This window comes from Linderina pennispora, assembly GCF_002104995.1.
Source record: "Linderina pennispora strain ATCC 12442 chromosome Unknown DL89scaffold_3, whole genome shotgun sequence".
In the NCBI taxonomy this organism is placed as follows: Eukaryota; Fungi; Kickxellomycota; class Kickxellomycetes; order Kickxellales; family Kickxellaceae; genus Linderina; species Linderina pennispora.
The window spans coordinates 16,408-38,539 of record NW_024468251.1 but is presented as its reverse complement, the minus strand read 5'-3'; the positions used below and the strand labels follow the sequence as shown (position 1 = coordinate 38,539).

The 22,132-nt window shown below is 57.3% G+C and overlaps 11 protein-coding genes across 11 annotated transcripts; 5 read left to right on the top strand and 6 right to left on the bottom strand.

Moving 5' to 3' along the window:
• Positions 1–1,877: 1,877 nt before the first annotated feature.
• DL89DRAFT_255518 (uncharacterized protein) lies at positions 1,878–2,688 on the top strand (the record flags this gene model as incomplete). Its single annotated transcript, XM_040885358.1, has 3 exons — positions 1,878–2,049; positions 2,109–2,198; positions 2,240–2,688. The coding sequence occupies 3 exons, from the start codon at positions 1,878–1,880 to the stop codon at positions 2,686–2,688; spliced, it is 711 nt and encodes a 236-aa protein (XP_040745207.1).
• A 20-nt stretch (positions 2,689–2,708) lies between these two features.
• DL89DRAFT_265492 (uncharacterized protein) lies at positions 2,709–3,297 on the bottom strand. Its single transcript, XM_040886691.1, has 2 exons — positions 3,144–3,297; positions 2,709–3,027 (listed from the first exon to the last, which is right to left on the bottom strand). Exons 1-2 carry the CDS (start codon positions 3,250–3,252, stop codon positions 2,768–2,770), a joined length of 369 nt encoding a protein of 122 aa, XP_040745206.1. The 5' UTR covers positions 3,253–3,297; the 3' UTR covers positions 2,709–2,767.
• Positions 3,298–4,881: 1,584 nt separating this feature from the next.
• DL89DRAFT_255517 (uncharacterized protein) lies at positions 4,882–5,352 on the bottom strand (the record flags this gene model as incomplete). The annotated part of the gene is made up of 1 exon (XM_040885357.1): positions 4,882–5,352. The coding sequence occupies one exon, from the start codon at positions 5,350–5,352 to the stop codon at positions 4,882–4,884; it is 471 nt and encodes a 156-aa protein (XP_040745205.1).
• Positions 5,353–6,054: 702 nt separating this feature from the next.
• Positions 6,055–6,673, bottom strand: DL89DRAFT_101369 (uncharacterized protein). Its single transcript, XM_040882993.1, has one exon. The coding sequence runs from the start codon at positions 6,518–6,520 to the stop codon at positions 6,170–6,172; it is 351 nt and encodes a 116-aa protein (XP_040745204.1). The 5' UTR covers positions 6,521–6,673; the 3' UTR covers positions 6,055–6,169.
• Positions 6,627–7,275, bottom strand: DL89DRAFT_101374 (uncharacterized protein). Its single transcript, XM_040882994.1, has one exon. It carries the CDS (start codon positions 7,187–7,189, stop codon positions 6,734–6,736), a length of 456 nt encoding a protein of 151 aa, XP_040745203.1. The 5' UTR covers positions 7,190–7,275; the 3' UTR covers positions 6,627–6,733.
• A 1,362-nt stretch (positions 7,276–8,637) lies between these two features.
• On the top strand, positions 8,638–10,613 carry DL89DRAFT_277563 (amino acid transporter; the record flags this gene model as incomplete). The annotated part of the gene is given in 5 exon segments (XM_040889452.1): positions 8,638–9,310; positions 9,330–9,611; positions 9,647–9,886; positions 9,926–10,169; positions 10,216–10,613. The coding sequence occupies 5 exon segments, from the start codon at positions 8,990–8,992 to the stop codon at positions 10,611–10,613; spliced, it is 1,485 nt and encodes a 494-aa protein (XP_040745202.1). The 5' UTR covers positions 8,638–8,989.
• A 38-nt stretch (positions 10,614–10,651) lies between these two features.
• On the bottom strand, positions 10,652–12,352 carry DL89DRAFT_265489 (uncharacterized protein). The gene is made up of 3 exons (XM_040886690.1): positions 11,269–12,352; positions 10,968–11,240; positions 10,652–10,939 (listed from the first exon to the last, which is right to left on the bottom strand). The coding sequence occupies exons 1-3, from the start codon at positions 12,075–12,077 to the stop codon at positions 10,846–10,848; spliced, it is 1,176 nt and encodes a 391-aa protein (XP_040745201.1). The 5' UTR covers positions 12,078–12,352; the 3' UTR covers positions 10,652–10,845.
• A 296-nt stretch (positions 12,353–12,648) lies between these two features.
• Positions 12,649–14,693, top strand: DL89DRAFT_101293 (uncharacterized protein). The gene has a single exon (XM_040882992.1). It carries the CDS (start codon positions 12,783–12,785, stop codon positions 14,487–14,489), a length of 1,707 nt encoding a protein of 568 aa, XP_040745200.1. The 5' UTR covers positions 12,649–12,782; the 3' UTR covers positions 14,490–14,693.
• Positions 14,694–17,677: 2,984 nt separating this feature from the next.
• Positions 17,678–18,725, top strand: DL89DRAFT_291093 (Six-hairpin glycosidase; the record flags this gene model as incomplete). The annotated part of the gene is made up of 4 exons (XM_040890161.1): positions 17,678–17,917; positions 17,967–18,265; positions 18,442–18,514; positions 18,561–18,725. The coding sequence occupies 4 exons, from the start codon at positions 17,678–17,680 to the stop codon at positions 18,723–18,725; spliced, it is 777 nt and encodes a 258-aa protein (XP_040745199.1).
• Positions 18,726–18,782: 57 nt separating this feature from the next.
• Positions 18,783–19,104, top strand: DL89DRAFT_320985 (uncharacterized protein; the record flags this gene model as incomplete). Its single annotated transcript, XM_040891248.1, has 3 exons — positions 18,783–18,836; positions 18,868–18,900; positions 18,941–19,104. The coding sequence occupies 3 exons, from the start codon at positions 18,783–18,785 to the stop codon at positions 19,058–19,060; spliced, it is 207 nt and encodes a 68-aa protein (XP_040745198.1). The 3' UTR covers positions 19,061–19,104.
• Positions 19,105–20,853: 1,749 nt separating this feature from the next.
• Positions 20,854–22,123, bottom strand: DL89DRAFT_277562 (kinase-like protein; the record flags this gene model as incomplete). Its single annotated transcript, XM_040889451.1, has 4 exons — positions 22,005–22,123; positions 21,499–21,979; positions 20,913–21,247; positions 20,854–20,890 (listed from the first exon to the last, which is right to left on the bottom strand). Exons 1-4 carry the CDS (start codon positions 22,022–22,024, stop codon positions 20,854–20,856), a joined length of 873 nt encoding a protein of 290 aa, XP_040745197.1. The 5' UTR covers positions 22,025–22,123.
• Between the last annotated feature and the right edge of the window lie 9 nt (positions 22,124–22,132).

Below are 22,132 nucleotides of genomic sequence, written 5' to 3'. Positions count from 1 at the left end.
CTCCTTTGCATTCAGTGACATCGAGACACTGCTTTTGCAGTTTCCGAATATGGCGCACGTCACTTGATGCGAGTGAATCTGGGCGTCTCCTCCCATTCCATGCCGCTCCCATCCACAAAGCATTGTTGCCGGCTAGCGCTTTTTGATCCACGGGATGGCATTCTACACCACCTCCCACTATCTGCCACTTCAATTCCCAGCCTCAGGCTTGGCTAAATTTGGCTAGAAGGGCTTGTCTCGACATAGCTGCCAGTTCTTTTCTCTTGCTGTTGCTGCTGTTGTTGTTCGTGGCAACGGCCTTTTGAATCAGCGATTATTCCAAGCCATTTGTCTTGTCGGATATCCTGCCGTGTCACTCGCCCCATCCTTGCCCCGTCCTGGCACAATTACCGTGCACAGCCCAGCAATTGTTGGGAAGGAGGGGTGTGTTTGCAAAGCCCCGCCGCAGGGCGCCGCCAGCTAGCCTAAGGCCGAAGTACGCCCCCGGCTAGCAATAGGCGGAATGCATCCTCGCTTCAGCCTCAGCCTCAGCCTCAGCCCCAGCCCCTCTTTGTGTGTTTTCACTCGGTAGCTGCTTGGATCTTCATCCACTCGAGTCTGTCCATGAACTGCAATCCCCATTTAGGTCATTACTACGCTGTCATTTCAGCTTCCTATCGATCCACATTCCCATTCTACAGCAGCAATCGCCATTTTCTAAAATAATTCGCCGTTGCGCACTGTAAATGATTCTAGCCATACGCGGAGCCGATCCAACTCTCATTTGGGACCCGCCTCTGTCCCCGCCTACTACCAACTTTCTGGGAACCAGCGAGCGCCAATTGAAAGCGCCTGTGAACTACTGTCATACTGCGCGCTGATCACCACGCTGCGAGAGGCCTGACAGGCTGAGCGTGCTTCGTCCTCGTGCTGTCTGTCGCTGCCTTTGGGCCTTCATTCCTTCCCCATGGCGACAGCACGCATCTCGTGGTATGTTGAAAATCATCAGCGCGCGTCTCTTCTGTTTTTTTTTGGCTTATGCCCGCGGTCATCCTGTTGCATCCTCAAGATGCTACCATCTGCATGCACTGCAGCGTCGCTCTTCTTGGTCTGAATATTCTGCAGATTCTCTCTGGAGGGGATGGCAGATCACTCTGGAGCGAGTGGGAATGGAGGTGGATCTCATCGGCAAGCTTGCTGCCCAGCTGGAGTCCGACTTGGCAGCGGCGATTTACCTAGAGCGCCAGTATGCCTCACATGATCTACAATCTTTTATTCGCCCCAGCTCTCTCTGAGGAGCCTTCCTTGCTCGCCTGGTGGCATCTGTTGCTTGCAATGCTGCCTGTCTATTTCGCCCACAGCAGCATACACACGTACTACAATCGGTGTCCACAGCGGCTCCCTGGGTCCAGCACTGGCATCGTTGTCCTGCTAGCTGACCGGGCGACACCCTTGTCATCTCGTCCCTTTCCCACAGATACCCAGACTACACCAGCAAAGCTAGCACATGGCTTTTCGTGTGGCGCTTTCAATTCATGATTTGAGGGACGGGTGGAGTGCTGGCATTGAGCACGGGTTGGACAGGCATAATCCTACCACTATTGAGCGGATCCACTATCCATACAATTGTCCAATTTGGCCAGCCTAGTCTGGCTTGGTGATATTTTGCTGGCACTAACCTCGTGCATAGGCTCGCGCTCACACGCCTCGTTCTGCACACGCATGCACAGCCTGTATACTAAACGCAGCTAAATCTATATAGGACCGGTGGGGCAAGGTTCTCAGCGACTACAAGGACGTTGTCGTCCATAACAAGGAAAAAGGCGCAGGCGCGCTGGACCTTTGACTTTTTCAAGGAAGTTGCCAACATCGTCGATGGCGACCCTCAGTTTGCAGAGATGGCAGCCACAGCCGCCCAACCAACTCCGTCAAATGCAGGTCTTGGTCTGTCGATTGCAACAGGCGCCCACGCTATGCGCCAGGTATACGACGAGTCTGTGTCGCAGTCTGCAGGTTCGGTGGGTACCAGAGGTACATCACACCACCGGCTGTCAGATTCAAGCATGCAAGGTGTGCACAGAACCCAGTCACCTCCGCGCGGAGTCCACCAGTATCAACACCAGCATCAGCATCAGCATCAGCATCAGCATCAGCACAAAATAAGCAGCTCGTTCCCGCCAGCAACCTTCAGCAGGAGCCACATCTCAGACTCCAGCAAGGTCCGTCACAAGCACCGCCAATGCTGCGTCATAGCTCACAGACCATCCCTGGGCGCCACGGATCCTCCATCGTTCTCCTACTATCCAACTCCAGCAACCAACACATCATCACCCCTACACCCGGTATTCGCCACCATCACACCGCGCACCATATAGCGGCCAGCTCACTCAGAATACTGCACAGCCTCAAGCACCACCAGTGCCGCCCATGCATCGCGCCAGCTCCACCAGTGTTAGCCAGACTGCGGTGCCCACATCCGGACCAATGCTAGCAGGCTCACCTATGGTTGTGGCCCAGACTCCAGTAATGGCAGGTGGCATCAGCATGGACAACCCTGAGCAGACATGCCGGTATGTGCTAGACATCCTTGGTCAGCAAATGAAGCGCATAGACGCGCAGCAAGAATCACTGACGCAGCTGCGTGAGTCCACAAGATCCGCCATGAAGCGTGTTGAAAACATTTTGCAGACGCATATTCGTAATAATTGAGTAAAAAGGCTGCTGAAAGACAAACTGGTTCGACCTGCGATAATGGAACAGGACACTGTGACCGACACTTGCAGCACTGCTAGTACCCTTTCTTTGCACCATATATTGGCGCCACTGGTGAGCCAATTACCTGAGCTGCATAAGGGGGCGACGACACAGGTTTGGAGTTGGTGGACGATGGCATAGGACTAATGGCTACTACATCGACAGCAGGAATCGCAGGTTTGGCAGTAGCAAAAGTAGGCGCATCAGTCGCCATATTGGTACTGGCAGTTGATGACCTTACAGTTGGCTTTTCGCTTTCTGCTTTGCGCGGGCTTTGATGTCTTTGGGGGTTTGCTGGTAGGCAATGCGGTCAAAACAGAGGTTGCTTGGCCACTGGCTGTGGAATACGGAATAGCATTGAATCGAATATAGCTAGGAATGGGCCGAGATTCCGATGCAGCGGCTGCAACGGCATTTGTGGAGGATGCCTGGCGTCACCAAGTGGCTAGTGAGAAGACGGGCACCATTGACTGCAATAGCCGCAGTGGCAGCAAAGATAGCAAGCGGAATCAGATGCATGGACTGTGCTGGAGATATCTATGGGCTGAATGGTAGAGTTGTTTGAGGAGAACAGCAGTGAGGAATTGAGCGTATGGAACAAACTAGAGAATTGGCTCCTACCCGCCGCCTTTTATACCAGGGCCATGCTTTGTGTTTGCCAGATATCAACACAATAAGCACGGCATTATTTCAGTTGCATGCTGCCACGCAGGTTATGCGAACAACGTTGTAACTGGTGACCCGCAACTGGTGCGCAGCTAAAATTGGTACCGGATATATACAGGCGAGTAACACTAGCATTTTACTGAAACAGTAGGTGCTTGAGCAAAGGGTTTAATAAAGGGCCGGCAGTGTAGCATAACATCAGGGACGTTCGATCAGAGGTATTCCATTGTGAAACGTGCTCCAAGGATATCATCGAGCCGGCGATTTCATGCACTCAACTAGCGATGCAGTATGGCTAATGGCCGGAATGTGCTACAAACGTTGGCGATTGTAGATCTAATCGCGCATATTGATCAGGCATATGCGATTACTACACTACCAGACCAACGCCTTACAAGGGACATCCCAGAAGAACGCCAATTCGGTAGGATGCCGACATTCTCACCCACACTCCGGCTAATGCAGGACTAGTGCACACAGCCGAACAGACTCGCTACCCTGGGCACATAGAGTTAGCGGCAATTAGGCCTCTGCCAGCCACTAGCGGTCATTGGAAAGGCAATGGTGGATTTATTCAGGAGTCCGGCTAGGCTTCTTCACCCGGTTCACCGGTACCAGATGCATTCTCACACCCCACAGCTGGGCCCAAGGTTGGTCTGGTCCGTCCGGGACTGAGTTGGTTGCTCTTCGTGGCTGTTGTCTAAGGAGCAGGAATATATAAACTGGCATCATCCTCTTTCCAAGAATCGCATGTTCGATATTGATGTATTGCAGAACGGTGCGAAAAATACTAGTCTGCAAATGCCCAGTGTCCTTGCTTTGTCATAACCCATATCGGTAATGTATATTTCATTTAGCCTACTGTCAAGAATGTTGCCTCTGCTTCATCGCAATGGACGAGGAGGAAGATGCATATGATAACAAATGCGTTCTTGCACAGGGCAAAATACACCTAAAGCAAACAGCTTGTGTTGGTGAGCTCCAGTAAATGTCTCTTAAAACATAAGCTGCTAATAAATTAAATATAAGCAGTGCGATAAAATCTGGAGGGCTAGGCCAAATTACGAGCGGAGCACACGGCATGGTTGTAGTTTGTTCGCCCAGGCCACGTTTTTGCAGCGGAATGGATTTATTTTGCGAAACAAGCCCAGAAGAATTGGAGCATTAAAAGCTGAAATGCAAGGTAAAATGGCCGAAAGGATGGAGCAACGGCATAGTCATCACGCAAAAATAGAGGGTTAGACAGTGACGTCATCCACATGTGACGTTGGGACAGGAGGAGCAGCGCTTGCAGAATAGATGGGTGCGTGGGGAGAACTGGCTGGCGGAGAGGTAGCAATGTAATGCGGGGCCGACGACTCAACGCTGGTGGATGATTCATTGCCAGATGAATGGGATTGCTCACACCCAGGCTGGATAGAGGTGGCGGCTTTGGTCGATGAGGTCTGGTAGTAGGAATCATTAATAACAGGAGTGGCGGATTCAGTGCTGGTGGTCTGTGGGGTAGACGAGGCTGGGGTGGTCCTGGGTGAGGCACTTGGTTGGCTTTTGGTGTTCAGTAGTAGTACTGGTTGGAGTCGTCGCGGTATAGAGGTTACTAGCACCCGGGTCAGTTGGCTGGCTGGCTGAAGAATAAGTGTTGGTATGGGTGGTGGTCTTGCTCGTCGTTCCGCTGGCGCCGGCAGAGGTGGATGTTTCCTTGCTAGTAGTAGTGCCTGGTTCACTCACCGTCGTGGTTGAGGTAGACGACAATTGGTTGCCACTTGTCCAGTACTTGGGGGGAGTGGTACTGAAATACCTAGTCACATCAGGGGTGACAGAGTCGGCTGGCGTTACAGGGATAGCAGGATTACCACCAACTCCCGGCATGGCAAGGAAGCTACTCAAGGCAGGAGCTGCGAGAATCGGGGACATGCCAATGGCACAGACGGTGGCGAAGGAGATGAAGCGCATGGTCGAAGCGAGGGCGGGCGTTGAAGCGTGGGTAGGTAGGATAGATGGGTTGGATGGAGCGGAATGCAATGCTGGGTTTGTGAGGATTCCAGGCTAACGAGTGATGAGGGCTCCGCTTTTTATATCAGGAGTCGTGCAAGGCTGCTGGACTATATTTCATCTGAACTTTGCTCCCAGCACGCCAAGTCAGCAGCTTCGGCTGAATTAGCTGGCTTTTGACCAACGTTCTGGGTGTCACACATAAGTGACGTGTAGTGGCGCTGGGTAAACTGGGCAGTAACCCAGAAGTCTTAGTCTATTACAGAAGTGTGTTGCAGTAAAATCTTTGGAAAAAGACAGTACTACTCGCGGAACGGAGGAGCAGCGTGGGCTGTAAGCAGCCTTATTCATGATCGGTGCCACAGTAGTGTGCATGGTAGGAGCGAGAGTTAGCCGAGCAAAGGTGTGGCAAAAACAACCAGAATGCTGTTGCGTTGTATATGCCACCGCAGTGAAGAGGTTGGGGGTAGGGATGGTGCAGCGTTGGATAACGTTGTGCGCGCTGGCAGTGTGTCTCCGTTGATCGGTACGTGATTTGTGCACGCATTAGCGACAGGATCACCTGCTGTGCCCACGGGGATGCGGTTGAACGAAAACGCCCACAAGAAATCAGCAGCGCAGAAAATGGCCGGTGGCAAGGGTGTGATTTGCAGCATCACTTGATGCTGGCGATCTGCTTTTGGTGCGAGCTGCCCCCAGAATGGCGCACCCTGTGACCCAGGCCGCCGAGAATGGCGGACGGTTCGGTGCCTATATTTGGCAGCTCACTTGTTCTGCGTCATGGGGTACCGGGTCGGGTGCCAAAGGTGGATCGCCTATGGCACTCGATGCTGTGTAACGTATCGCCTTGCATGCTATCTTCCAAACCCAGTTGCCTGAACATGTGGTGCGCCGTGGTCGCTCCGGCCCAGTCGCCAACTATACACTGAGAAGATCGCTCCCTTTTCAGCACAAGAGCTGGAATCAGCCGTACCACCGTGGATCCGAGGCGAGTAGCTACACACTGGCACCCTTCCTTTTGCCTGCCGGTGCTGGGTCTTAGTCCTGTGGTGTCTGGTAATGCGCCACAAGCGCACACGAAGGACGAAGGGATGCTGCCAGGGCTACGTCCATGCCGCATTCCATGCATGCGTGAGAAAGTCCACTAAGCATCAGGTCAGCAGGCAGGTCTTCCTCATGGCACCGCAGGCCATAGGTGAGCGGAGGCAGAGATAAGGACTGTCGTCATGCATACGGGTGGAGTGCTCTGCGGAAAGGAACAGACTGGTTCGTTGTTTTTCTTATTCGCACTTGGCAATCAGAAAGAGGTTCGAGAAGGATTGGGGGACGGGCATACTTTGTGTCAACAAAAGTAGGCGGCCGACATGATGCTGGGAGCCTGCTGGGCAGCAGGAAGTCGTCCTGGCTGCATGCAAGGCGGGACACATAGGAGTATTACATACGCTTGGACATAGGATGGGGGCGTGAGATTCCGCAAGCTATGCTGGCCGTGGCGCCATTTGGGAGCAAGTGAGCTGGCCCATTGGCGAGTGGAGGATGTGCGGAAAAGGCGGGTGCCTCGTGGTGGGGAGCGGATGCATGGGGCTGTGGCTATGGCTGAATGAACCATGGCGGCCACTGCTGGTGTCACGCCTGCCAAGCATCTAATCAGCTGAATGCCTTTCCAATGCTGGATCCAGAAGGCTACAGCAAGATCGCTGCAGCCCCAGGAATAGTAGAAGTTTCGCTCAATATCAGCACCAGCATGTGGCATGCAGCCTTCTGGGAAAGGCAAAAGGAGGTGCGCAATCTCGTTCATATCGGCGTGTAGCTGGTGGAGGAAAGGAGAGAAAGCGGAGTCGCAAGGGTTGAGCCAAAAAGGGGGAGCTTGTCCGCTAGTTAGAACGAGCACCGACCCAACATCACAGGGCAAGGCAGCTCCTCCCCCACCACCTATCTGGAACCGACAGGGATGGTACTAAAGCGGATAATTAGCCTGGATCCTCTCCATTCATTCCCGATATAGCAGATCCTACACGAGAGCCTGTTTTTCTTTCACAAGCTGGAAACGGCATATTTTTCGTCCAGCCAATTCGCGAGCAAGACTTCATGGCGGGGCAAGCCTTTATGGCGAACAAGACTCTTGGTGACGATAGACTCTTGGCGCCGTTTTTACTAACCGATGCGTACGGAGTCGGCGAAAAAAAATCAGCCAAGCACATGAGTGTCACACGCTGAACACGCCTATTAGGCTGCTTGATGCAAGGAGCTTTTTGCGCCAGCAGCACACGGGGGCGAGCAAGCAGCAGTGATTTCTTCTCTGCCCAGTGAAGATGTAGCCACCCATGCCGCCGAGAAATGCACAGGCATGCCGAAGATGAGCGGCCCCTCCCCGCGCTACCTCTTCATATAATCGTCATTATGTTTGACAATGTTTGCAAAATGCACAGCGATTTGCCAGGTCCCCCTTCCCCCCAACCGCAGAAGGAGCCGGGGAGCGAACAAAAACAATGGCTGCACCTGTTATCTTGAGACCACGCACGAATGCCAAAAGCGTTGGCAAGGCTGTGCACAAGGGACATAGGAGCGCTTTGTTGACATACCATTTATAGACAGGAGATATTAGGTGGAGGATGAATTGATCGACAAATAGAAGAGTAGGACCTCGGCGATGCCTTTTGCGCAGGAGCTGGCGAGCTGCACCTGGAAATTTCGCAATAGCAGGGCGATTTCTCGCTTTCTGATAACACGGGCGGCCCTGGTCTGGTGCCGCTCTAACATGGATCTACTCCACCCCCCCTTGCCTCCGATATGCCAATGGCCGTGAGCCGATTGCCCCGCCTGCAACAGCGTGCTCTGGGGGAAGGACCGTCAATCGAGTCGCGCTACAGCGGCCAGTTCCATCAGCCGGCGCGGCGCTGGCTTGTCATGTGTGCACATGAAAAGCAGTTCCAGGCAAATTAGGGCAGCGCAAGCGGGGGGAAAGTGTGGGCAAAAAAAACTATTTTTGCTTCTTCTTTTCGGCACGCCATTCCTGTTTGCTCGGCCAGCGCCGACTGCAGGATCTGCAAGTCCTTGCACAGCTATTTGCTGCCCAGCGATTATTTTTGCTCCTCTTGGGACTTGACAAAAAGCTAATGCATGTATATGTGAGAAATCATCTAGCCCAGAGGACAAATAAAAAATTTTGCTGTTGCTGTCAAGCGCCCTTCCGCGCCCGTTGTTCCCGAACACGCTGCAGCCCGGCGACCCACCACCTCCCCCTTTCTCTGCGTGCCGCCCAGCTGTCAGATGCAGCTGTGCAGCTCTTGGCTACCAGGCCATTTGTTTCTTCTCGGGAGAGGAGAAAGCAGATAAATAGTCTCGTAAAAGCCCTGCTCGCCAGGACCAAAGACTCTCTCAGTTTGTTCGCCACCTCTTGCGCCCTAATTTTTCTCTTCTCCACTATACTCTTCCTATTAATACTTTGACTTACGTAGTCTATTGCTGGTGCATATAGCATACATCCAGTACTTCTTTTCTATTCCACACTTCCAAACGCCTGTCTCTCATATAGGTTCCCTTTTGGAAGTATCCCCCACTTTTCTCTTAACTGACCTTTAAGACAGAAACCTCAACCATGGCCGAAGTTCAAGCAACCGGCTGGAGGCATATCTGGAACCGCATGACTGCGCGCAAGCCCATCGAGCAGATTCTGCGCGAGGGCCAGCGCACACAGATGAACCGCACGCTGTCCCGCCTGGATCTCATCGCCATCGGTATCGGTGCCATTATCGGTACTGGTATTTTCGTGCTGACCGGAATCGCTGCCGCCGAGGATGCGGGACCCGCAATTATCGTCAGCTTCATCATCGCGGGTTTTGCATCTGGCCTCTCTGCCTTCAGTTACTCGGAGCTGGCCTCGATGGTGCCCATTCTCTGGCTCGGCGTACACATACACGTACGCGACGCTAGGCGAGTTCCTCGCCTGGATTGTCGGCTGGGATCTTATCCTCGAGTACCTCGTCGGAGCCGCCACTGTCGCCGTCGGGTGGAGCGCGTATGTGCAGATGCTGTTCAGAGACGCCTTCGGAGTGACCTCCAAGCCCGCTATCACCGGCTCGCCCCTGACGTGGGACAACAAGGAGCTCACATTCAAGGTTGTCGAGGGCAAGTACATCGATATTCCGGCTATCTGCATCATCCTGTTTGTCAGCACCGTCCTTGTCATCGGTATCAAGCAGTCGTCGTGGGTCAACAAGGTTGTAGTTGTCATCAAGCTCAGTTGTCGTGCTAGCTATTCATCTTTGGCGGCATCAAGTACATTGACCGCAGCAACTACAAGCCGTTCCTGCCGCCCCGCGATGGTAACTCATTCGGTGCCAAGGGTCTGTTCAAGGGCGCGCAGCGTGTCTTCTTCGCCTACATTGGTTTCGACGCTGTTTCGACTGCTGCCCAGGAGGCCAAGGACCCGCAGAAGGACCTGCCGTGGGGTATCTGCGCATCGCTGGCAGTCTGCACGGCCTCTGTACATCTGGTGTGTGCGCTGTTCTGACCGGCACTAGTCTCGTACAAGGACCTGAAGGGCCAGGCAGCACCCATCTCGTTTGCCCTGGAGGCCCACCCGAACACCAAGTGGCTCCGTATCCTCATCGACATCGGAGCTGTCGCCGGTCTGACCTCGGTTATCCTCATTATGCTGATGAGTCAGCCGCGTATCTTCTTCACCATGGCGCGCGACGGCCTGTTCCCGCGTATCTTTGGCCGCCTGCACCCCAAGTTCAAGACTCCCTACGTGCCAACCATCGGTGTCTGGCATTGTGTGCGCTGTGCTTGCTGCCTTCCTGCCGGTCGATATTCTCGGAGACATGACCTCGGTCGGTACTCTGCTGGCGTTCATTCTGGTCAACATCGGTGTCATTGTCATGCGCTACACGCACCCGCACATGGGCCGTGGCTTCATTGTCCCGTTCGGTCCGTTTGTCATCCCCATTCCCGGTGCCGCTATTGCCCTGGTCCTGCTGGTCCTGTCGGGTGGCCCTACCATCTACCGTCTGTTCATCTGGCTGGGCATCGGCCTCATCGTCTACATTGCGTTCGGCTACCGCTGGTCGCGTGTTGGCAACCCCGACAAGTGGTCGCCCGAGGACATTGCGTACTTTGGCGACGGCACTATGGCCTTTGACGAGGAGTCGCTGTCTGGACACAACGACAAGGTGTTCGATGAGCACCACCTCAGCCAGGAGCAGGTCCCTCGCTTCTAAACCAAAAGCCGTTACCTCTGCTGTTTTTCTTTTCCCTCCATATCGTGTTTGTATTTTGAACTAAGTGTAATTCTCTTCCCCCTGGCTATTTCAGTCCACCTAAACGATAAAGTGCCAGTCAAAATCAAATGCTTCAGCTTTCCCGAAATAATTAAGCAGACCAACTCACAGAGCTAAAAGGCGCTAAGGTTGTGAAAGAAAAGAGTGCTTCTAGCAGGTATCCTGTCTTGCTTTATGCTGCAGAACCACCGACAAACTTGTAAAAGATGGACAGCACGCGTGGCAATGGCGCCTTCTTCAGGACCACCGCTTCCTCGGCCGCCGGGCTGGAGTCGGCGCTGCACGCTACTGAACCTAATTTCGCTGGACTTCTTCTCGGGCTCCGCAGCCGCCGTAGTCTGGCTCACCGACCGCTGCTTTGGCTTCAGCAGACCGCCGCGCTTGCCCAAAGTATTGGCCGCTTTGCGGACCAGATCCATGTTGCGGGTCGGCGTCAAAACGCGGCTCAGCGGCCCTCCAGAGATTTCCCCCTTGGCAGTCTCCTCCGACACCGACGACGAGCTGGATGACACGGTCATATCAGCCTTGCTGGCGGTACCGGCACCCTTGAGGCTGGACTTCAAGGCACTGTCGCCTTGCGCCATGATGAATGGACGAGTAAGCAAAGGGCGGCTGTGGCGGAGCGCAGCTGGCCAGGCGCGCAATGGCCTCGCGCAAGGCGGTCTTATCCGATGCATGGGTGAGGACTTGCGCGGCTGTGTCCATCTTGAACCAGGTCACCTCGGCCACAGGCAGCCTGGCCAGCTGGCGTAGGTTGGAATGGCTGTCGCGGCGGTCATCCAGGTTTTTTGCAATGTCGCTTTCGAGTCGGCTCTGTGTCAGCCACGCCAGGTAATAATACGTCATCACGTACTGCTCGTGGGCGGCCGGGCGCCGAAAATCGTCGGTGTCCAGGGACTGGTGGCGCAGGGCGCTCATGGAACTGGCGTGCCGGAAGCTCGTTTTCATCTGGTTATTGCGCGGGCCGGTGGAGCGGCTGCGCTCCACCAGGGGCATTTCGTCGTCTGCTTCGATTGCCGGGCATGCCGCTGTGCGCTGCTCGATGCTTAGAGCCAGGGGCTCGACCATATGGCTGCCCATGTAGGCGCAGGGGTTGGCGGGCGCGTGGGCCAGGACGGCTGGATGCAGGTGGCTGCATTTGTATCCGGTTATGGCGGTCAGCTGGCGCTGGGCCGCGTGGGCGTAGGGCTCGCAGCCGGCCACGCTGTGCTCGGCCGGATGGTAGTCCAGGGAGGGACTGCGGTCGGCCGACATTGCGTCGGGCTTGCCGATGGGCAGGCGCCATTCGGAGGTGTCTGGGTAGAATAGCAGGCAGACTTCATTGGTGGATGGGTCGATGAGAACGCCGCCGCACTCGACAGCGAATTGGTTGCGAATCAGAGATACCTGCAATGCGGGGGTCATAATTATTATTTAAATTGCTACTGGAAAGGGGATGGCTGGGTAATGTGGGGAGGAAGGGATGACAAAATGCTGGCAACGGGGATGAAGGGAAACAAGAATAGAGGAGAGAGATTGAAGATGGAAAAATTACGGAGGGGAGAGGAGAGAGGAAAGAAGGAAACTAAGAATAGACTAAGGATTCAGATACATTTGACGTGCGATATGCGCGGGTGCAAGGCAGAGCATATTTGAACAGGAAAATGGCCCAGGGCTACTTCAGGCGCCTCTTCTGATGTTGTTTTGATGTTTGCGACAAAAAGCCAAAAGGCAATATTGTTGTAGATGTTTACAAAACGCCTTCGTGGTATCCCGGTCCCTTCTTATAGCAAGAACGCGAGAGAAACAATGCCAAAGAATTACAATCGTTTTCACTTGCAGTCTGCCCACAGCGGAGCAAAAAAATAAACAGTCGAACATAAAAGCATATGTATTCTACATACATGGCACAAGCCACAGTGCTTGTGGTCCCTTCCAAATGCTGGTTCTTGGCACCAGGCAAGGGAGGGCCTATGTCAGCATTCGCGCATATATACCGAGCCGCAGCTCATCTGGCGAGCCGGCACCTTACTATACGTCAAAGCATGGGACAAAAAGCATGAGCGCAGAAACACTCAGCACATTTCTGTTGCTTCTTTTACTACTTCGTTTTTTACTCAATTCAGACAAATGCCGGTCAAGGCAACATCAGTAATCCCGCCGGCAGTAGGCAAGGCGCTGTCGGACAAACTGTACGACAAGCAACGGGCAGCAACGCTGAAAATCGAGCAACAGGTGCGATCCGCGTTGGACGCCGATGACGACCAGATAATATACCAGATAATCGCCGAGCTGACGACGGATTTCGCAACCTCTGAGCGCGAGTCCTCGCGAATCGGCGGGCTGGTGGCACTGGGGTCGGTGTCGACGGCCCTGACGCATGTGAATATTCCGCAGTTTCTGCCGCAAATGATCCTGCCGATAATCTCGGCAATGTCGGACGGCGAGAGCAAGGTGCGGTATTTTGCGTGCGAGTCGCTGTATAATGTGGCCAAGGTGAGCCGGGGCCACATATTGCGGTGGTTCAATGAGATCTTTGATGGGCTGGCCAGGGTCACCGCAGATTCGGTCAGGATTGTGAAGAATGGCGCGGACTACCTGGATAGGCTGATCAAGGATATTGTGGCAGAGCAGGCGGCCACGTGTCTGGACTGGTATGACGCCGAGGAGGTTGCTGGGATGGCGGGGCAGGCGAATGTCGGCGAGGACGCAGATGTCCATGCTGGGCTGAACATCTCGGGGATTGCTGAGCCGGCAGCAGCGCTGTCTGTGGAGCCAATCGCGATTGCCCATGCTCCAGACCAGTCGGCAGCAGTAGACCAGGCCCGCATAACCAGCCCGGCGCTGGATGCCGACCAGGCGGCGCTGCGATCCCCGCGGCTGGCGTTCTCGCTGGAGAACTTCATCCCCCTGCTGGCAGAGCGGATGCACACGTATAAGCCCTCGACGCGGCTGTATCTGATAGAGTGGATTCGGGTTCTGGACTCGGTCCCGGGGCTGGACCTGATCGAGTACCTGCCGGAGTTCCTGGACGGACTGATCCGGTTCCTGAGCGACCCGAACGACGACGTGCGGACGAAAACGCAGAGCGTCCTGGGGGAGTTGCTGCATGAGATCCGCGAGTGCGTGGAGTTGCAGCGGTTCGACGGGGCAATGCATGCAGAGGACGAAATGGCGTGGGGGGATGCAGGCGAGCAGCAGCTGAACACGGCGCGGGTCCGGTCAAGCACAATGCAGAGCGACGTGCATGTGGAGGGCCGGGTAGCGTCGTCGTACCGGAGGCCGCATGCGTCTGGGTCGTTTAGTTCGCAGCACAGCATTTCGCAGCAATCGTCGCGGGCGCCATCAGTCACCGGCGCGCTACCGGCCAGGGCGTATGCGGCCGGATCCAGCCCTTCGGTGAGAAATTTCTGCGCAGGCAATGGGGGCGGATCAGGGCTGGGCTTGCTGATAGGCAGGCATCGGAATGCCGGCTCGGCCTCGCTTGTTTCGTCGGCGCTGGTGCACGGACAGCTGAATGATGCGAGCGGGGAGCTGCGGATGGCAGGCGCGGCGGAGCAAAATCCGGGCATTGCGCGAGGAGAGCGCATTGGTGCCGGGGGTCAGCGTGGCGATAGACTTTGCGGCTTGCGTGAATATCCTGATTCCGCACCTGGAGTCGAACGACCAGGAAATCCAGGGCATTGCCTTGCACTGGGTGTACGAGTTCACATGGATCTGCCCCGAGGTCATGATCGGGTTTGTGCCAACATTAATCAATGCGCTGCTGCCATCGGTGTCGCATCCAGTGTCGGTTCTGCGGCATACCGCGGAGGACGCGAGCCGCCGGCTGTATGATCTGGTCAGCGAAGCACCGGCGCCTGCACGGGAGCGGCGGGCACGGCGGCGGCAGCCGGAATGCGAGCCCAAAACAGAGCCGGCGGGCATAGTCAAGGAATCAGGGGACCATCTGCCGCGGCTGGCCCGACCGCTGCCGCCAGTGACGTCGACGGTTGCGGCGGTGAATAATGTGACGCGGCCCAAATCGCCGGCGGCTTCTATGACTTCAGTGGGGTCGGTTCCAGGCCATGCGGCAACGAGGTCGCGGGCAGAGTCGCTTTTGCATGCATCAACTGTTTCGCCAGTGGTGTCGATGGCGCCGTCGCGGGTCACGACGCCAGGCCCGCAAGGAGTGGATAAGCGGCTGGCGCAGTCACCGCCGCCAGCAGTGCCGGTAGGCGGCGGGGCGGGACGGGATCGCAGGGAGTCAATGTCCACTCCGCTGTCGCCGCTGGAGCCGGTGCAGCCGGCCCAGAGCAACGCAGTGGCTGCCAGTGAGACTGCGGGGTCTCCGGCCACAGTGGCGGCTGAGCAAAACGCAAAGCGGGCAGCGCAGACGCCCAGAGGTGGCAATGAGGGTACGGTGTGGATATGCCCGAGGAGTATGAGGAGGTGGTGGTTGAGCCATTCAACTACGAGTATGCGGCGACAGCGATCATGGAGCTGTTTGCCAAGAACGTGCATGAGCAGACCAAGGTGGCTGGGATGCGCTGGCTGCTGCTGCTACACCGCAAGGCGCCGTGGCGGATCCTGACGCCCGACGACATGAGTTTCCCGGTTCTTTTGAAGATGCTGAGCGACTCGAGCGAGCAGGTGATCAAGCTGGACCTGGAGCTGTTTGCGCAGATCTCGCAGTACTCGCAGACCAGCGATGCGGCAGAGCTTGGGGCAGCCAGCCAATGGCATCAATGTGGACCCGCAGGCAATGCCGTACTTGTCAAGATTCCTGGGCAGCCTTCTGCAGATGTTTGCCACTAGTCGGGTATTGCTGGAGACGCGGGCAGCATTGATGGTGAGGCAGCTGTGTGTTGTGCTGGAGCCCGAGCTGGTGTTTTGTCTGCTGGCGAAGCTGCTGGCCATGCCGAGGTTTGGCGTCGTGTCTGCATCCTCTTGGGACCCGTCGCGCGGCTTGGTAAATAGGGAGTCTGTGGAGATGCAGGCAGGCGAGAACGAGTCGGTGGATTCCAGCAGCGATTCCAGCAGCGACGGGAGAGGAGAGTGTGCTGGAGCAGGGCGAGGAGGCTGAGGGCGAGGAAGTAGAGGGCGACGGGGCGAGCCACCTTGAGCAGGCGAGCCTGGCGGACCTCGAGTTTGTCAGCGTGATGGTGCAGCATCTGAGCTGGATCCTGGTTACGGCAGCCCGAGACCGAGGGTCTGCGGCTTCTGCTGCGGCAGTACAACCCAAGCATGCCGCTGACCATGCCAGCGCTGGCGTCGCTGGAGAAAAGCGGCAGGTGCGCACCCGGGCGTAATGGACCAGGGCGAAACCGCCGGCCAAGCCGACTTGTCGAGCCGCCAGCCAAGCCTGGCTGCGAGTCGCCGGCGCGGCACCAGCCAGAGCAGCCTGGACGCGCCATTGCAGAAGCCAGCGAAGCTGATGCGCAACGCGACCAGCCGTGGGCGCAGCATCGGGGGATCGCGGACCGGCAGCGCCGGGGCACTGCGCGGCGACCGGCGGCGGCCGGGCCCGCAGCAGCGGCGGCGGATGATTGAGGCGGAGCAGGCCAAGAATGTGGTGACGGCGGCAGTGCAGCGCGTGCAGCACGACGTGCAGGTGAACCAGCGCAGCCACCGGCTCTTCACGGCTCTGTTCCGGACCTGGAGCCACAACCCGGCGGCCTGCCTGACGCTGTGTCTGCTGTCGCAGCACTACGAGACAGGCGACCGAGCTGATCGGCATATTCGGGCAGCAGGCGCAGGACCTGACGGTGAGCTTCCTGGTGCAGCTCGACAAGCTGGTGCAGCTGATCGAGTCGCCGGTGTTTTCCTATCTCCGGCTGCAGCTATTGGATGGCATGCAGTATCCGCATCTGCTGCGCGCACTGTACGGGCTGCTGATGCTTTTGCCGCAGAGCTCGGCGTTTGCCATCCTGAGGAACCGCTTGAGCTCAGTTGCCATGCTGCCCTTCCCTGGCCAGCTGATGCCGGCTCGGCCCATGGGTGGGTTTGGCGTGCGGCCGGGCGACGAGTCGGAGCAGCAGCGCACATTGGAGCCGCACTTCCACTACCACTACCACAGCTACTATGCGGGCCAGACGCGGCCTGCAGACCACGCAGCAGTGCAGCAGCCCTTGGATGCAGCATCTGCGGCGCCCGCGGGGGATGCATCGCAGGCGGCGGGCGGGAGGGCGCGTAGCCTTCTGTCGAATGTGGCTGGGATCTCGGCGCAGGATCTGGCGGAGCTAATGCGGCTGCTCTCGGTGTCGAGCCAGCAGGCGGCCAATGACGCCGGGGCCGCCCTGCCACCCAGTGACTTGGGCAGTGCATTGGAAAAGTCACATGCGATGGAGTCAGCTGGCCGCAGCGCCAGCTTGGAGAACTCGTCAGTGATCTTGCAGCAGCTGGCGGCTCTGCGCGCATCTGAGGCTGCTACGCAGGCGGCCATTGCGTCGCCGGGGAGTAACGCCGACAGTTCGTCGGTGCAGACGTGGGCTGGTGGAAATGCTCCCGGCAATTGGTCGTCGGCGGGCGGTGCCGCGGTGCAGCCAGCTGACTACTGGATGCAGTCGGTGAAGCCCGGTGGCTCCGACCTTAGCAAGCCCGAGATTGAGCGGTTGCTGGAAGGATACAAGGCTGTGCGTCGCCGGCATTCACGTGTGGCTGCTGGGCAGAAATCACGCTAACCGTCCCTCGCCCTTATTGCTGCACATGGTGGAGGTGCAATGACCACCCATGTGGTCTGGGAAGGGAAATTTCCACCCCCTCTTTCGAGCTGCGTGATTCATGGTACATGAATAAAAACTGGACTCCACTCCTGGAGGGGATCCATTCCAAACAGTATAAAGGCAAGGCCAGCTTCACTTTCTGTCTCTATTTTTTTCTCGCGCTGGTCATATATCCAGATAGTTTTTTTTTGGCAACTAGAACATTTTATTCTCCATATTACTGCGAAATGATTGTCCAACGCGTTCTTGTATTGTTCCTAGCCTGCATATCTTGCACAGCGGACCTATCCAGGCGATACACGGCAGCACCCAATGCATACAATGCAATCAGCCAATGAGCCTCTGCAAAGCTGGATAAGCAGCCAGACGCAGTTCTCCAAGCGCCGGATTCTCTCAAACATAGCGCCCTTTGCAGACGACCCCTCGGCGCTGCCTGGCGCCGTCTGCGCCTCGCCCTCCCGCCACCACCCCGACTACTATTACGCGTGGACGCGCGACTCTGCGCTGGTAATGAACGAAATGTTCTCCTGGCTTTTGCTAAACCAGACCATGGGCGACACGGTGCAGCAGAGGATCGATGATTACGTGAGGTTCACCCGGACACCTGCAGTCACTGCCGGGCCTCAGGTACGGACTGGGCGAAGCCAAGTTCCACATGGACGGCAGCGCATTTACCGGCAGCTGGTGCAATGCGCAGACGGACGGGCCGGCGATCCGCGCATATATGCTGACAAAGTACGCTGGGTACCTGCGCGACCGTAGCCAGCCCATTGATTATCTGTACAGCAGCCAGGCCAAGTCCGTTATTAAGACGGATCTGGAGTATATTGCCGAAATGTGGCAGGATACCAGGACCTGCGATATCTGGGAGGAGACCCGTGGGGCGCATTTCTACACGCGCATGGCGCAGTGGCGGGCGCTTCTGGACGGCAGCTGAGTTGGCAGCGCAGTCCTGGGCGACACCAAATGGCTATATCAAGTACCGAGGGCAGGCGAGAGCGCTGGAGCGGGATCTGGGGCGGTTCTGGGATGCCAGGCGCGGCCATCTATTGACCACCCTGGACTGGTCCTGGCGGCCTCGCAAGCAAGCAGTCCAATCTGGACACGCAGGTGCTTCTGGCCGCACTGCATTTCGGCAACACCGACTCCAAATACTCGGTGGCCTCCGGTGCAGATGATGGCCACGGTGAGCAGGCTCGTTGAGGCGTTTGAGAGCTTGTATCCGATCAACAGCGTGGTCAGCACCGACATCAGTGGCATTAGTGTGCCCATCGGTGTAGCCATCGGGCGGTACCCCGAGGACGTGTATAATGGCGACGGCACGTCCATGGGGAATCCGTGGTCGCTGGCCACTTCGGCCATGGCCTGAGTACCACTACCGCCTTGGCATTGCGTTCACAGCCATGCAGAGGGTTCCTGGCGACGCATGAACTGGCAGGAGATTCTGAACCTGCCGGTTTCGGGCCCAGGTATCTACCAGGTCAAGCGAGTTCCAGGCGATGCTGAGCCAGCTGCTGGCTATTGGCGACAGATATATGGGCCGAGTCGCCTAGACACACCTCGCGCGACCATACCATGTACGAGCAGTGGTTCCGCTACGACGGGTACGGCCGCGGCGCCATCCATCTGACATGGAGCTACGCGGCACATACGGCTGCAGCGCGGGCGCGGGCACAGCTGGTGGAGATAATGTCAGGGCTGTGAAATATAAGCTTTATGGCCAAGGGAAAATATAATTTCTGTTCTAGACGACTGTGATCTGCGGGTCGTGTCTGGGTATGTGGGGCGAACTGCTCGGGCTCCAAGCCCTGGCAGCGCCGATATCATGCGCCGCAAGAACATACGGAACAAGGAGAACTTGCCCTTATGTCCGGTCATGCGGTCAATCAAAAGCGCGTAGCGGTGGCGGGACTCGCAGCCGCCGATGCGGACCAGCTCGATGCGGACCGAGCAGCTGTAGTACTCGACGACCTCGGTCTCGCGCCACCTGTTGAGCGACGGCGAGTACTGGGCGAAAATCACCGGCGTCGCATACTGCACCGGCACCGTGGTGGTAATGTCCGGCACGCCCATCTGCTCCTGATACAGGTCGCCGACCAGCCGGCCGTCGGGCGAGTCGCTGGTGGAGTTGCAACGCTTGAGCATTGGCATACTGGGAGCCATGGAGTTCTTCCTGCGCGGCCCGAGGATTCTGCCAAGCCCCGACCGGTCGCTAGGGGGCTCTTTGCTCAGCTTGCTGCAATACTGGGAGGCCTGCCGCCGGTCATCGGTCATGGAGCGCAGGCCCCTGGGCACCATGTAGGAGAAAAAGGATCTGATGTTGTGGTGGCGCGGCTCGTGCGGATTGTCCTGGGTCTCTAAATCGAGCACCACGGGGATATCCTCTGAGCACAGGGGCTCCGACGCATTGGCAATCGACTCGTTGATGACGCTGGGCGCGTCGACATAAATGCTGTCGCTGGCCTGCGTCTCAAGGTCCATGTCCTGAGCAGTATGCTGGGCGCGGGTCTTGACCGAAGTCATCATGGCGGCAATGGTCTTGAGCGAGAACATGCTCATGTTGAGTGCCTTGTGCACGGGCATTCTGCGTGTCTCGACAAAAGTGTGTGCGATCATGTGCAGATTCAGAAGCCGCGAGACCAGCCCCAGCACGGTCTCGGGCGGAATTCCAGTAAGGTCATTTGGCAAGGCAATGCGCGACGTCATGTCCTCCATGACGCCGATGCTGCGGAGATTCAGCGGTTCTAGCGGCTGCTGCGGCTCCGGGTCGGAGATTTGGTGCTTTATGTCTTTTGGCTGGCCGGCCATCTGGAACATCGACCAGCGGCGGTCGCTGTGCTTGCTGTTTGATCTAGTCAAAGGCACTGTTGAATGAATCTTTGCCGGCAGCGAGACCCGCTGGGAAGCGCTGGCCGAGTGGCCAAGCGTTGTGCTGAGCTGCGACGACAGCCTGTGGAACAGGTTGTGCTGGCGCCTGGGTTGCAGCGGCGCCAGCTCCTCCTGCAGCGCACGGTCGTTGCGTTCGTCTATTGGTAATCCCCGGCTTGCGCAGTGGCAAAGGGACTGGCGCTTTGGGCCGTCCGCTCGCTCGACAATGGGCAGCTCCAGGTAGTACCGGCGCATGTCGATCTGCTGCGCAACCAGCGCATACACCGACACCACCGGCGAGTTGGCCACCTCGATTACGCTGCCGCGGCCTACGCTCCGCAGGGCATTGGGCCAGCGCAAAACCTGGCCAGCCAGCGGCTCCTGCAAGGCGCTGAGCCGCATGCGGTCGTGCGGCTCGCCATTCTCCATGGCCGTTTCCAGGATCCGCATGACGTCGTCCAGACTGCGGTCCAGGCATGTGGCCACTTCGCGAGCAATCAGCGCGTTGATGTGCGGGCCTGGCAGCAGGAGCGTGCGGCGGTCGTGGATGGCGTCGGTGATCGGGAACGGGTGGTGCGGGCAGCAGATGCCGGGCCTTGGGACCCAGTGCCTGTCCAGTTCCACCATGGTCATTGTGCTGGGCATCGGCCGGGCTGCCGAATCCTCCTGGCCGCCGCCCAGTAGCCACGGGTGTTGCAAGATGCCCTGCATGGAGATGCGGCGCTTGGCGTTGGGCTCCAGCATCCTGACTAGCAGCTCCTGCAGGTCATGGCTCATGTTTGTGCGCAGCGAAAAGTCTCCAGCCATGATCTTGTCAAAGTTCTTGGGCTGCGCTGGGTCCTCGAATGGGAACTGGCCCGTAAGCATGACATACAGAAGCACGCCCAGTGACCACACGTCGATTTCCGGTCCCACATACGCGTCGCCGCGCAGGATCTCCGGCGCAGTATATGGAAGGCTGCCGCAGAATGTCTCCATCAACGAGATGCCGTCGAAGAAGTTCGCCAGCCCAAAGTCGATGATCTTGACGCATCCGTCAAACACCGACGCGGTGCGGTAGTCAATGCCCATGTCCTTGGACGCCCGCCGGCGATGGAAGCTCGTTGGCTTCTTCCCCATTCGGCCCGCTGGTCTTGCGCCCAATCATGCCCTCCAGGACCGGCGCCCAGAGCCCGCCAGTGCCTCCCTTGCCTCCCGTTGCAACATCTGAGCGCTGGCTGCACAATGTATGGCTGCCGGTCCATGAACGGCCGCGCCTTCTCTGCATCGTCGACGTAGTCGATGAGCACGTTCTCGAGCTTGATGTCGCGGTGGATGACCGAGTACTGGTGGCAGAAATTGATTGTCTCAACAACCGGCTTGAAAATCGCCCTCGCCTCCTTCTCGCTCAGCCCATGTGTGCCCACGCGCTCGGCAAGCGTGACGCCATTGACGAACGCGTAGAACAGATAGAAATGGGTATCGGTGACGCGGAAGTCATGCAGCGGCACAATGTGCGGGTGGAGCTGGCCCAGGATTGCTGCCAAGTTGGCTTCGCGGACCACCCGCCGGTCGAGCGTCTTGGCCTTGCGGTACTCTTGGTGCCCGCGCCGGTGCTTGTGTGGCGGGTACCGCTTGATGATCTTGACTGCGAATTGCTCGTTGGTCAGTGCGGACCGCATCAGCTTGACTTTGCCGTAGCTCCCCTGCCCCAGTGTCTTGAGCACTTCGAATTCGCCCAGCGGCGTGTTGAGCAGGAACTGCCGGGAGCGCGTGCTCTTCAGCGACACTGCTATGGCACGTAGCCGGGGTTTGCCGCATCGCTGCCGTACTGGGCTAATGTGGCCGATCGCGGGACGCGGCGCGGCGCCTGTCTGCTCGGCTTGCTGCAGGGCCAGCCGCTCGAGACCCGGAACCGTGGGCAATGGT